At 41.0% G+C, this 12,724-nt stretch overlaps 1 protein-coding gene across 2 annotated transcripts in view; it reads left to right on the forward strand.

Moving 5' to 3' along the window:
• LOC146989842 (FERM domain-containing protein 5-like) overlaps positions 1-11,328 on the forward strand; it is a 68,994-nt gene extending 57,666 nt beyond the window's left edge. For both annotated transcript variants that reach the window (XM_085764498.1, XM_085764506.1), the window contains exons 7-14: positions 1,975-2,062; positions 2,286-2,374; positions 3,144-3,207; positions 3,428-3,519; positions 3,635-3,709; positions 3,864-3,932; positions 4,059-4,165; positions 7,512-11,328. In XM_085764498.1, coding sequence (XP_085620624.1) covers positions 1,975-2,062; positions 2,286-2,374; positions 3,144-3,207; positions 3,428-3,519; positions 3,635-3,709; positions 3,864-3,932; positions 4,059-4,165; positions 7,512-8,104 — 1,177 coding nt within the window. In that variant the 3' untranslated portion in view covers positions 8,105-11,328. The remainder of the gene's footprint in view (positions 1-1,974; positions 2,063-2,285; positions 2,375-3,143; positions 3,208-3,427; positions 3,520-3,634; positions 3,710-3,863; positions 3,933-4,058; positions 4,166-7,511) is intronic.
• The last annotated feature ends 1,396 nt before the right edge of the window (positions 11,329-12,724 follow it).

Below are 12,724 nucleotides of genomic sequence, written 5' to 3' on the forward strand. Positions count from 1 at the left end.
GATTGAAATGTGTGAATCACAAGCTGTGACAAAAAGAAACTACTTTTTGTCTTCTTTTTTGACCTCATTCTCATTAATATACAGTACACAATCAATTTAAACAGCTGATTTTATATAATCTATACCACTGAGGAAATGAGATCACTAAAAAAGGAACATCTCACCTCATTTAATATGAAATACTGTATGTTGAGAGCAATAGGTTTGTAATGTGACCTCTTAATGTATCTTCATCTTGTTACAAGCTCTGTAGGTTTCACTTAGCACCTCTGCAGAGCAACATACTGACATTTTATTATAAAGCTTTATGACTGACATCCACCGCTACATGGTGTCTGCAGCGTCCTCCACAGTGTTTGGCCGACCAGATGCTCCAATCAATTTGCCAGTAGCAACAGTGGCGAGACCTTTTAGACTGCAGGTCTCAGAGAAGATTGCAGTTGTTTACCCTAAGTTTTGTAGGGGCCTTGTTGCTTGAGGCAGTGTCAGTGGCACCCACCTACTAATAGTCTGGTGAGGTGTCAGAGCGGTCTCAGCAAGCAAGAATCAGATTCTAGATCCAGTGAGGAAAAAATCTTTGTGTTTGATTTTTTTTTTCTTGTAGATTGTTCCTGAATCGAATTCTGCAAAACTGTGTGTTCAGTCAGTTTGCAGTAAAGAGTCAGCAGTGATGGTGGACTGACTCACTTCATACAGTACAGCTAGTGATGACCATAGGTGGAGATGTGCAGTCTCCTCTCATTCTTCTACATGACTAGGGCCATCGTGAGAGTCACTCTGCCCCTCCGATGGCTACATGTTTTTGCACTTTCAAGGAGAGAGAGGCCTCAGTGTGTGAGTGGCAAAAGCAGCAAGCACTATCTGGTCGCTTGTTCCTCTGACTGGTGGTGTTTGGAGAGTGGGGGCCACCTTTGCAATATTTGTCATCTTACGATATGGATATGTGGAGCTCAGTCAGGCTCAGTTAACGTTGTTTTTTAAGAGGAAGGGTGGTAGACAGTGTGGGCCACAGCAGGTAGTGTAAGCCTTTGGTTTTGCCTCCTTAAGCCCGTAGAGCCCAACCGAAGCCACAGCCTGTCTGAAATATAGTAAAGGTTACACATTGTAACCTGAGCACCTTGAACACAGACAGAAACCTCCAACCTTGTCATGTTGTATCTCTCCTTGTGGATTAAATGTGGAATGCACAATCTTTGTTTCCTCAACTCCAACTCATTTATCTCTTGTCTTCTTTTTTATTTTTATTGTCTTGGCTACACACACACACACACACACACACACAGGTGGACACTGGCCCTGGTTATAGATTTGATCCTGCACTGCCCTCTATTGCTCATAGAGGACAGACAAATGCATATCTCTATAGTTGTGTGTCTGGAGAGGCAAAAGTTTTACCTTAAACCATTTTAGAGTAAAAAAAAAAAAAAAAAAGATACCAATGCCGGCAGATTTACAAACTGTTGTGCCAGGCTGTTTGACTGAGACTGAGGATTAAAAAAGAGCCTGCTGTATTTTAAACCCTTCTTTCTTGTGGGTCAGTAGAACAGCTGTAAGGACATAACTTACTGGTTTAGACTTAGACCTGGGACAAACAGGATCAGACAGACCTCTGAAATGTCATCAGCTTTAGCTTCATACGTTTGACATGGAGACCATATTTGATTATCAGATGAAGATAAGCAGCTCAGGCTTCTTTCTGGGAGGTAAACACTCTCTGCTGGAGCTCTGGATGAAGACAGCACTTTTACAAAACTGCTTCTTTTTTTTCTTTTTAGCTTTAGTAACATCACAGGGTCAAAACACTTATATATCCTGTTTTCTTGTAAAATCAGAAATTGAGATTAACCTCTTATTTATCACAACAAAGCTAAATCTTCATCACATCATAAGATGTGCCGTGAATTCACAAGTTTTTGACTTTTTTTTTTTTTAATTATTGGGTTTTTTTATTTGTTTATAATTTTTTTTCCCCAGAGGTCAGACTCCTGAAACATCAGAGCTCAACTTCCTCCAGAAGGCTCAGATGCTGGAGACATATGGAGTGGACCCTCATCCATGCAAGGTGGTCTTTACTCACACAAATCTCCTATTAAAAGCTTGTGTATTGTATGTGTTTATGTTTTTTTCAATGTGCAGTTTGTTGCAATAAGTTATTCTGGGTTTTTTGTTTTGTTTTGTTTTGTTTTTTTTTTTAGAAAATGTGAATCGAAATGAATGTACTGTGCTGCCCTTGAATGTCCTTTATCAGTGTAAAACATTTACTCTTATGTCTGTGTGTCTGTCAGGATGTGTCTGGAAACCCAGCTTTTCTGGCTTTCACTCCTTTTGGATTCACTGTGCTGCAAGGAAACAGAAGGGTCCATTTTCTCAAATGGTGAGCACAGGCCAACAGCTCCAACTGGACATGGTGAAAAAAAAAGAAAGTTCACAACATGTGTGTATGTAGGCTAACTACACTACACATAATCACTCTAGAGACCAAATGTCCTATATGCAGTGATGTGGTTGAATAGACATTGACATAGGGGTTTGCATGTTTGCATACAGATCTAAATATGAGTAAAACTGAATCACATCAGAGTTGAAACTCTATCAGTGAAATGAATTTATGTTGAGGACATACTGTATGTCCAAGAGCCAAAAACATCCACACAAAAGTAAGTAGCTCACACCAGGCTGGTAGGAACAGTGCTGTGATTAAGCATTGTGCTTTAAATGATTGGACATCCATGGTATGTTCTGTACATGAAATATAAACAGTATTTACTTTTTTCAAACTAACTCTGCAGTTTTATTGTTGTAACATGTCTTTTTTCTTTTTTAAATCTCCTGCATTTTGCTCTTGTAATGTGAAGTTGTACGATCAATGTGTCTAGACTTTTCCACACAGAAATGAAAGCCTGTGCTGCTTATTAATTTGCCTCCAGCTACAATTAATATTTTAGCACCTTTGTCCATTTCTGTCTCTCCCTTCTTTCCTTCCTCTCTCACCCTCTTCTGCTCAACCTTCCTCTCTCTCTTTAATTCTGTTGCTGTTCTTCTTTCTCCATCTTCCCCCCCCTCTCTCTCTATTTTTCCTTCATTTCCTTGTCCTTCTTGTCCTCTCTTGTATCTCTGCCCTTTGTCCTGTCTCTGTATCTCAGGGAGGAGGTGACCAAACTCAAGTTTGAAGCAAAGACATTCCATATATATGCAAATCAGAAGGAGGTATGTGCATGCATTATTAAAACGCTGCCTTTTTCAGGCCCACGGATCTCAGGAAGTTAGATTAGAATGGTCCTGTTTTATGCATGGAGACACTGTCACTGGGGAGCCAAAGTAATCTATCCTTAATGTGTGTGTTTAGCCATGTGTTTTAGTATACAAAATAGCAACATAAAGCCATACATACATATATACGTATGAGCTGATGTGCTGCTTGTTACAGGACAAGAAAATCATACTGACTTACTTTGCACCTACACCTGAGGCCTGTAAGCATCTGTGGAAATGTGGAGTGGAGAATCAGGCTTTCTACAAGTGAGTCACAGCACCTGCACAAGAGTAAACCTCAAGAAGGATTTCATTTCACTCATTTCATTCAGGTTTATGATTATATTCATGAGATTTCCCTCATTTCCCCGTTCATTCACAGGTTGGAGAAGTCGAGTCAAGTTCGCACTGTGTCCAGTAGTAATCTCTTCTTCAAGGGTAGTCGCTTTAGATACAGGTATCAAATGCACGCAGGGAAATCTGTCAGCATTAACTCCATGTTCACACATTGAGAACATAAAATATTGTTGACATATTCTTGTTTTTATTGTTGTCGTCTCATTTTGTATAAATCAAAGATAAAGAGATTTTCTTGTCCTATGTTTTATCAGTGGAAAGGTTGCGAAGGAAGTCATGGAACAAAGTGCCAAAATTAAAAGAGACCCCCCGGAGATCCACAGGTAAGATTTCTTGTATTAGTTAACGTATGAATCTCAAACTAGGACTTATTGTATACATTTTTTTTTTTAACATATTTGTGTATTCATGACTATCTGTATGCATTTATGTGTTGTGTGTTTGCCCAGGGCTGGCATGGTGCCAAGTAGGAGCTGTCCATCCATCACCCATGGCCCCCGTTTGACCAGCGTGCCCAGGACCCGGCGAAGAGCTGTGCACATCTCTATCATGGAAGGTAAAACACACACACACACACAAAACAGAGTAGACAAATAAATAAATGAATTTCTGGGGACACCAAAAAGTGACGGACTGTGGAGCACACATTTGTTAAGTGCTTTATTAAAATGTCAATATCACATGAATTATATATAATTGTAAATATGTACAATAGCTTTGCTTTAGTCTTTCGCCGGGTGCATCACTTATGAGCTCTCAGGGCCACTGTAGACTTTTCATTCAGATCAACTGCGAATGAATGGGTTTGGTCAAGTTTGTAAACAAATCTAGCTCATTATTTATTGTGTGTGTCTATTCATTACTTTAGCAATTTACATATTTCAAACATTTATCTGTAGCATTTAGCCAACTGTTCAGACTTATGCAGCTCACCTGCTGACTGCTTTTCAGTCACTAGTGTCACAGCTGACTTAGTGGTCTGTCTTTGTGCCATTTAAACAAAGTTGAAAGGTTTAAACAAAGATTAAAACAATGCAGTCAAAGTTCTCAACAAATTAAATTAAAGTTTCCATCCAACAGAGCTGTTTATCGCTAAAAATAAATCAATCGTTCATTAGTTTATGTTTCCATCCAGCACCTGTGTATGTTCCTTTGATGCACACGTTCTTCAAGCTCTTGGGATTTTTTAGAATCAAACCGTAGTTTGTACAAGCTCTACTCATCTGCCTGGCAGCTGCTGAAGTGCTCCCTGTGATACAAGTGGGGTGGGGAGGGGTTTGGAGGATCACTCTCCTAGTCCATGTGACTTTATCTGCTATGGATCATAGAGACACACACACACATCTCACACACATAAATATCTGATCTCTTGTGTGATAACGCACTTCTTGTCTTGGATTATGCTTACTGAAACACACACACACACACACACAAGTAGCACCCATCAGCCAGTGGCCTCAGGCATTATTTTGACATGAGCGAGTCATGCTGTCAGTTTATAAAGGGCACTTACTGTACCCTCTCTCTTCCAACAGGCTATTAACCTTTTACCAGCACTGTCACCGTGAGTGAGTTTGCTGTTAGTTGAAGAGACTGAATAAAAATAAAAAATAAAAAATAAATAAACTTTCAGTCCTCAGCTTTTGTCACACAGGCCTCCATCTTGTCATTGGCTCAAAGAGCAGGCTCTGACATTGCACCCCACTGTTGCAACAGAGTAACAAACCCCCCTGTGTTTTGTCCTGTTGCTCTGTCTGCGCTGGTATTCTCACTGGTAATAATATCTCAGGCTGTAAATAGCTCCCGCTGTCAGCAGCCATGCAGCGTATGTCACAGCCGACAGCAGGGGTGGGAGAGGTGAGCGGAGCCACAAGTGGACCACATTCCTGTGCGTTGTCTTTCACTCTGTCCGTCTTTCTATTTATCAGTCACTGTCAGCCGGCATGTGGGAGGAGAGAGGGCTGTTTAGTTAGCCAGGCACAGTCAGAGACACAGAGAGGCAGCAGGAGGAAAGAGAGGAGAAGCAGCTGTGAGAACTGACAAAGAGTCAAAGGAAAAGCGGCAGAAGTGTGTTGGAACGCAGGCAGAGTTCGACGACAGGTGCTCTGTGCTCGCCTTCAACCATGGTGAAGTGTCTGATCTGCATCAAGACCAAGGTGAACGTGCATCTGCGCATGATCAACCACTGTTATCGAGATGTGAAGGTGCGCGTGCTGTCTCTGGGACCCAGGCTCTTGGGCAAGGCCCTGGGGGTCCTGCCTCTCTTCCCAGCTCTCCCTGGGGGGGCATCAACCTCAGGCTCTGCTGCTGCGGGGGCGGGACAGAGCTCAAGGAGCCCTGCCAGCCTAGCTGTCCCACCTCAGCTCTATGGCTGCAGCACACCAGACAGTCATGCAGGTAAAAAAAAAAACAAGACTGTGAGGTCATGGAGTTTTTCTATTATTATTTATATAGTGCAATACAGGGTGAGGACACACGATCAAATATGTAATACAGGGGTGCAACCATAGACTGTAAAAAGAAGTGTGCAACATGTGTGATTAACAAACAACAGCAAGGCACAAATAAGACTCAAAATAGGTGAACAGAGAGAAAAGAACAAAACGAAACAAAAAAAGGTGGACTTTTTCTTTTGTGTGTGTGTTTGCGTGTGTGTGATTGATTGGTTTCTAGTGTGAGATATTTGGACCAGGAGAGAGTATAGTAGTCAGTATTAAGTAAAAAGATAATGAAAGAGAGAAGAATGGATGGATAGAGAGAAAAAGAAGAAAAAGAAGTAAAAGTAAGTAGTAGTACTGGAGGTCATGGAGTTTTGAGTGAGTGTTTACAGCTTCTACAGAGGTTCCTGGATTTGAAAAGCAATTTGACGAGTCTCTGTTAAAGAATAATGTTGAATGTTATATGAACTGTATTAATAGACTATAAACTGTAGAATTTGAATCTGTTGTTATCAAAGCTTTAACGCTTACTGCACATTGTCGTCACCAAGCTTCCAGAGAACATGAGGATCTAGTGAGGGTTGTGGCCGAGGTCGTTGTGCTTATGTGTCATACTTAAGGGTTAGAGTTACCACTTCAAAGTATTTCATTTACACAACTAGACAGCTGGATCTGTGGCTCAACCATACTGTATGCGACGAATAGCATAGGCATGAGAACAACGCTTCCCCTCCAGCCATTTTGTAATTATGATGTTGGCACAGCGTCCAACAGAGCACAGTGTACCTGAATGTTCTGGCAGCCCAGCAGCGAGTCAGCCTGAGAATCAAAGAGGCTGAGTGAATCTCTAATGAATCGCAAATGAAGACAATTTCCCCTCGGAGCAACTTTTTCAAGTGGCTTCAAAAAGCAGGGACAGGTTCTTCATTTTTCATGAGTTTACAGAAGAGAAAAACACCGTGGCTGTAAACTATGATGAAATCCGACCTGCACAGGAGGAAGTGAACAGTGTAAGCTCTAATTGGAGTGATACTGCAGCAAATCTGCCCCACTAATAACACAGACTGGAAATCTTATGAATTAGGAGGAGACATTTCATCACATCACCAAGAAATATATGTCAGATGATTTGTGTTTGAAATCAAAAATAAGTAAACACAGATTTAAAAAGGTGGTAGCCTATGTAATAGAAATAATCATTTGATTCACATTGAATCATGTACTTTAACCTCAATTAAATTATAGAAACATGCATCTTCTGCTTTAGTTTGACTGTAAACACACACACAGGTCCATTGATAGAGTGTGTGTTAAGTGTCTCCAGCTGTTAGGAAGGAGATCACACTGTTTGAGTTCATTTATTCCCAGTTTGATGCGAGTCCTCTCACATAATCCCTTTTTTTTAAATGACTGTAAATATTGTATCTCCCTCATGAGCTGTCTTCCTCTGCTCTGTGCGTTCAGGTCTGGAGTCCCTGCGAGACAGCGCCCACTCCACGCCTGTTCGCTCCGTCTCCCATGGCGACTCCTTCATGCCTTCCCGGGGCCAGATGGTGGACGGCAGCGAGGCGAGTACATCGGCGGTCATCTCTGACGAGGCGTACAGCCCCTCAGACAGCATGCTGCCCACGCCCGTGGCCGAGCACGGCCACGAGATGCCTTTGGCTCGCCACCTCAACGGCTCCACCTGCAGCGCGGACGAGCAGAAGGAGGGAGAGGCGGGAGGCACGTCGAAGGAGGGGCAGGCGGCGGAGGGAGGGAGAGGCAGGAGAGCGCTGCGTATGGTCAGGAGCAGGCCGTCGCCACCCAGCGACGTGGAGGAGCTCAACAAGTTCGTCCTGAGCGTGTTGCGTCTGTTCTTGGTAACCATCGGACTGCTGTTCGCCCTGCTGCTGCTCCTCATCATGCTGACAGAGTCGGACTTGGACATTGCCTTCCTGAGGGACATCCGCAAGACACCTGAATTCCAGCAGTTCCACTTTGAATACTTCTGCCCCCTGCGGCGCTGGTTCGCCTGTAAGTTACGATGGATGGGAGGTTTCCTCGTCAGCAAGTGAGGCGAGGCGGAAGGTTTCAGAGACCGATTATGACGACACAGGCCTCCAACTGATGGAGACGGGACACAAACAGACAGGAGAGAGGGAAAAGGGAAAAAGAAGGAAAAGGAAGAAGAATGATGCCAGGGAGGAGTTCCTGTCACAAGCCACGGACCGTCCCCTGAAAAGCCTTGTTTCTAATGTTTGACCATCACCGTGAGGAAAGAAAATCACATTTTACTTTGGAAATTATTATCATTATTATTATTTTTTACACAAAATCACAGCAACAGGGTTCCATTTAAATCCTGAAAGGGACAAGCCAGTCTGACAGAGTCCACTTATTCAACCCCTGATAATAGTTGCCTTTATTTTTCTATTCATTTATAGCTCAGTTGTAACATTCATGTAAGACAGGACGAGCTGATTTGTGGAGGTGTGTGTTGTGTAACCTGAGGATCTAAAGTAAAGTTTGGAGAGACGAGTGGGGCAGTCTAGCTCATTGAATTTTTCTAATTTCAAACAACAACTTTCACAATGATTAAATGTTATTGTAGTCACTGCTGCTATGAGACTGATAACTGCTGCTGGGAGTTGTAACAGTATCTGTGGGGGTCAGAGAAAGTGTGGAGAGGAAAACTGAGCAGCACTTACCGAATGTAGACCAGTCCTGAGGAAAATACAATTTGCAAATATTATGTTTTTGTTTCATATGGTTTCTAGGCACATATGTACAATTTGCTATGTGGAGCAACGAGACTCCAGCTCACTCCCTGAACTGTCCTGATGTGATAATGCAACCACACATCTGGCACACTGAATTTTATTTCTATCAAGTGCTGAGAATTAATTGCAGTAGCTTTTTGAACCAGGAATGATGTCGGTGCTGCCCCGTTAGAAGCCTTGAATGATTTTTATTTTTTTGTACTAAATGTGAGTTAGTTCGTGGTCAGACGTGTGTTAAACATTGTGCTCACGTTGCCATTTTTGTCCAGAGCAAGGTTCGTCGTCCCATGACTATAAATTAAGCTTTAGTAAGAGGGTGTATAAGTAAGTAATGGATGCTGATTTTTTTTTTTAATTAAATAGCAGCCAAATAATGCTAATAACTACAATCAACTTCTCTGTGTAAGGAACAGTTGTCACTTTGCTGTAGTTATTTTTACAGTAGTTGAGAAGTGACGGGAGCACTGTAGTGATAGTAAAGTGTTTGGTTAGCTCTCTGACTCTTTGACACTCTAGAAGGAGCTTGTCTTGATGTGCAATACTGTTAATATAAAAAAAAACCTCCAGATCCTCTCCATGGTGGGAAATTTGACCTTGTTTTACCTTTGTAAAGTGCAAAACTAAGTGATATTTTCCCACAGTATACAGTTAAGAGAGCTAATGTACTTGTGTTTTTTTGTTTGAGACCCATGTTCTGTTTTTGTTTCGCCCTGCTGTGTTTAAATTTCTGTGTTTATCTGTAAAAGTTGAATATATTTAACTCATGTTTCCATTTTTTTCTGTACAAACCAATGTCTGGTTAGCACATGGAGATTTCCTCACAGTGACATTTAACGGACTTGAAGCATTAATTTTACAGTCAGTATATGGTTTTCAGCCCCACGCTTCGCTTCCAACAGAGCCTAAGAGAAGTCATGTTTACGTCCTGTACTGCAATCTTCATCATCATCATCATCATCGCACCTACCAAAGAAAACCTCTGTTGTCTGATGTTTCTGTCAGTCTGCGTCAACAGATGGAAGCTCTGATAGTCTGCTCTCCTTCTCCGGCCTTATTATGTTCTTGTTCACAGGTTAGCCTACAGCCCAGAGTCACCAACAGCATCATATTGAAAACAAAACAAAAAAAAACAAGTGGTTCATTAGGATATACTGTATGTAGGTGTGTATGCTGTGTGCCAGTGGTAACTCTAGGCTGATCAGCAGGTGTACAACATTATACCTAAACAAAAAAACAAAAAACACACATATGGATGTATTATTTATGCAACAAGAGGAGTGGTTCAGGACTGTGATTGGCATGAGGGGTTGAGGAGGGGCAGTTTGGAAAGTTACCGTGTTAATGTTCAAGTTTTTCCTCCAAACACCCCACAAGATTAAAGTTAACATGAAAACAGTGCTTTGAGAATCCCTGTAGTATTAATTTAAATACCAGGCTTTAAATGTTGATGTTATTTTTGTACAGTACTAATATTTTCAAATTCAGCAATGGTGAAATGACCAGAGGTTTTGATAGTTATCAGTCTTTTTTTTTTCCTCTTTTAGTGCAGTTGGATGAGGTTGAGTAACAGATATATCTACTATTATATCCAATAGAAAAACATATGTGGCGGTTGATTGTGGGATGAATTACCGATGTGTTTGCTTTAATTCAGATGGTGCTCAGTGGTTTTTGATTAACGTGTTAAGAGAGGTACTAGTTTAGGCTGAGAATTTCCTTTTTACCTCCTATATTTTGTTTGATTTTATGTTCATGCGTATGAAAAAAAAACACAATTTGAGCAATAAATATTACAGATAATGTAACGAATAATAATAACTATGAATTGCAACACTAATGTTTGTCTAAAACATCTTTTGAATCCTCTCAGAAGGTAAAACAGCCTGTAGATGCATGTGTGAAGGGAACAGAGCTCACTGCTCCTCATCAGCCACAGTGGGAGGTCAACACAGATCATTCTCCAAAATAGTTGTTATCCAAAAAGTTCTCCTGTAAACCCTGTGTGTTGTGGCCTAATCCTAGACTGCTCTTCTGACTTGTTTTACAGAAACAGTAAAAGATGAAGGTATATAGACCCATTTTCACTTGACTCCGGAACAGATTTTACTACAGTGACAGCAGAACGGTTTGTATTTTCTAGCCAATTAAAAACAGCAGAAGTAGCATACTCAACTACCTGAATCTTGCTTTGTGCAATGCAGTTCAATACATGGATTTTTTTTTTTTTGTACTGCTAACATCTGTTTGAGATCACATGGATAAAGAGGGGGTGATGGTTCCACTGACTAGCAGCTGTTGTTGCTTTTTGTTTTCCTGATTTATGTAAAAACAGGAAATAAAGCCTCAGACGTGGTCGTACTGTAAGTTTCCTTCCCGTACCGTGGCCCTGCACATGGAAATGTCTCTGTAAGCATGTGTTCTGCATTTATTACCTCCAACAAGACTGCTTATTTCCAATCACTGACTGAAGACTGGTGTGCTCTATTTATGAATAAAATCTCATCTATTCTTGACATCTAGCAGCAAGTGTGGCTACAAGTTCAATTCTGGCTTCCTGCACTAAAACAAGACTGCAAACACACACACACTATGCTTTTATGTGACAATGCTGCCCTCCTAAGGCCCATAACTATACCGACAGTGCTGATAGTGATGTTGATACTCACACATATGATATAAAACGTCTCTATTTATTCTGTCAGAATCAGAAACCACATACAAAAGGAAAACATAAAACGAACACAATGAAAGTCAAAATATTGTTGCGCTTACAAATTAACTGTGCCATGAAACAAATAAAACACAATTGTACTTCTGTAGAACATTTGGAATATAACAAACAGAAAAGCAAAACAGAGTTAATACAAACTTCTCAGTGTCCACATTTGATCACCGATTGCCTCCAGTGCCTGCACAATATTTATTTCTTATTTTTCACTCTATATTTCAATCCCACTGAATGTAAACTGATTCTTGATGGTTCCTAATGAACAGAAGAAAAAAAACTACTATCAAATGTGTACACGTCTCCACACATTGACCTTTATCAACTCAAGTGCACATTAAATGACAGATTACATGCACTGAACTATACATCAGTTGAGTTTGTTCATAGTAATCCTACACAGTGAATTTGAGTACAACTCTAACTCAAAGGGCCCAACAGCTGGTCAGTAAACAACTCTAAAAAAAAAAAAACAAGATAGCAAACATGACATATCTCAGATAAGGTCATTCTGAACAGGAGATAGAAATAGAAAATAATTTCAAAGGCACTGATTATCCCCTGGTGTGAGGAAGGAGGCACAATGCTGTCTACAAGTGATCTGTGACTCCAGATTTGTTTTCTACCAAGAGCCACAGCATCACCCTCAAGTCAGTCAAAATGTCAGGGCTCAAGCAGGTAGCAAAGAGCTCCTCATGTTTTCTCCTACCCAAGGCTCAAAGGGCTGAATACAGTGAGGTTTTTAAACTGTATTAAATTAAATCTCAGTGGCCACTTAATTAGGCACACCTGCACTTTATCGTGGGGGCAGCAACTCGGAGCATGAAAGCACGCAGAGCTGTCTGAAGAGGTTTGGTGGTTCTTCAAATGAAGCAACACACAGGGGAAGACATGAGAAGTGAACAGGAGGAGGAGTTTATATGTCTCTATAGACACTTTTTATCACTTTATAGACACAAATTCTGAGGCTGTGATGCATTCGATTACATTTCCAACAGCAGAATGTGTCATCTTCAAATACAAAACTATCATCTCTCATTATATTATGTAGCAATAGCAGCATGTGCAGGTTGTTTTGTGTAAGCAAGAAGGAAGTTGTAAGACTAACAGTTTCAACTCGTAGGGACCGAATGTTCAAACGTTATCCGAGAGTAAAATACTTATTATTTATCATGAAAGTGACGAGTAAT

This window comes from Trachurus japonicus, chromosome 3 (assembly GCF_045865225.1).
Source record: "Trachurus japonicus isolate A0001 chromosome 3, Traja_1.0".
Taxonomy (NCBI): domain Eukaryota; kingdom Metazoa; phylum Chordata; class Actinopteri; order Carangiformes; family Carangidae; genus Trachurus; species Trachurus japonicus.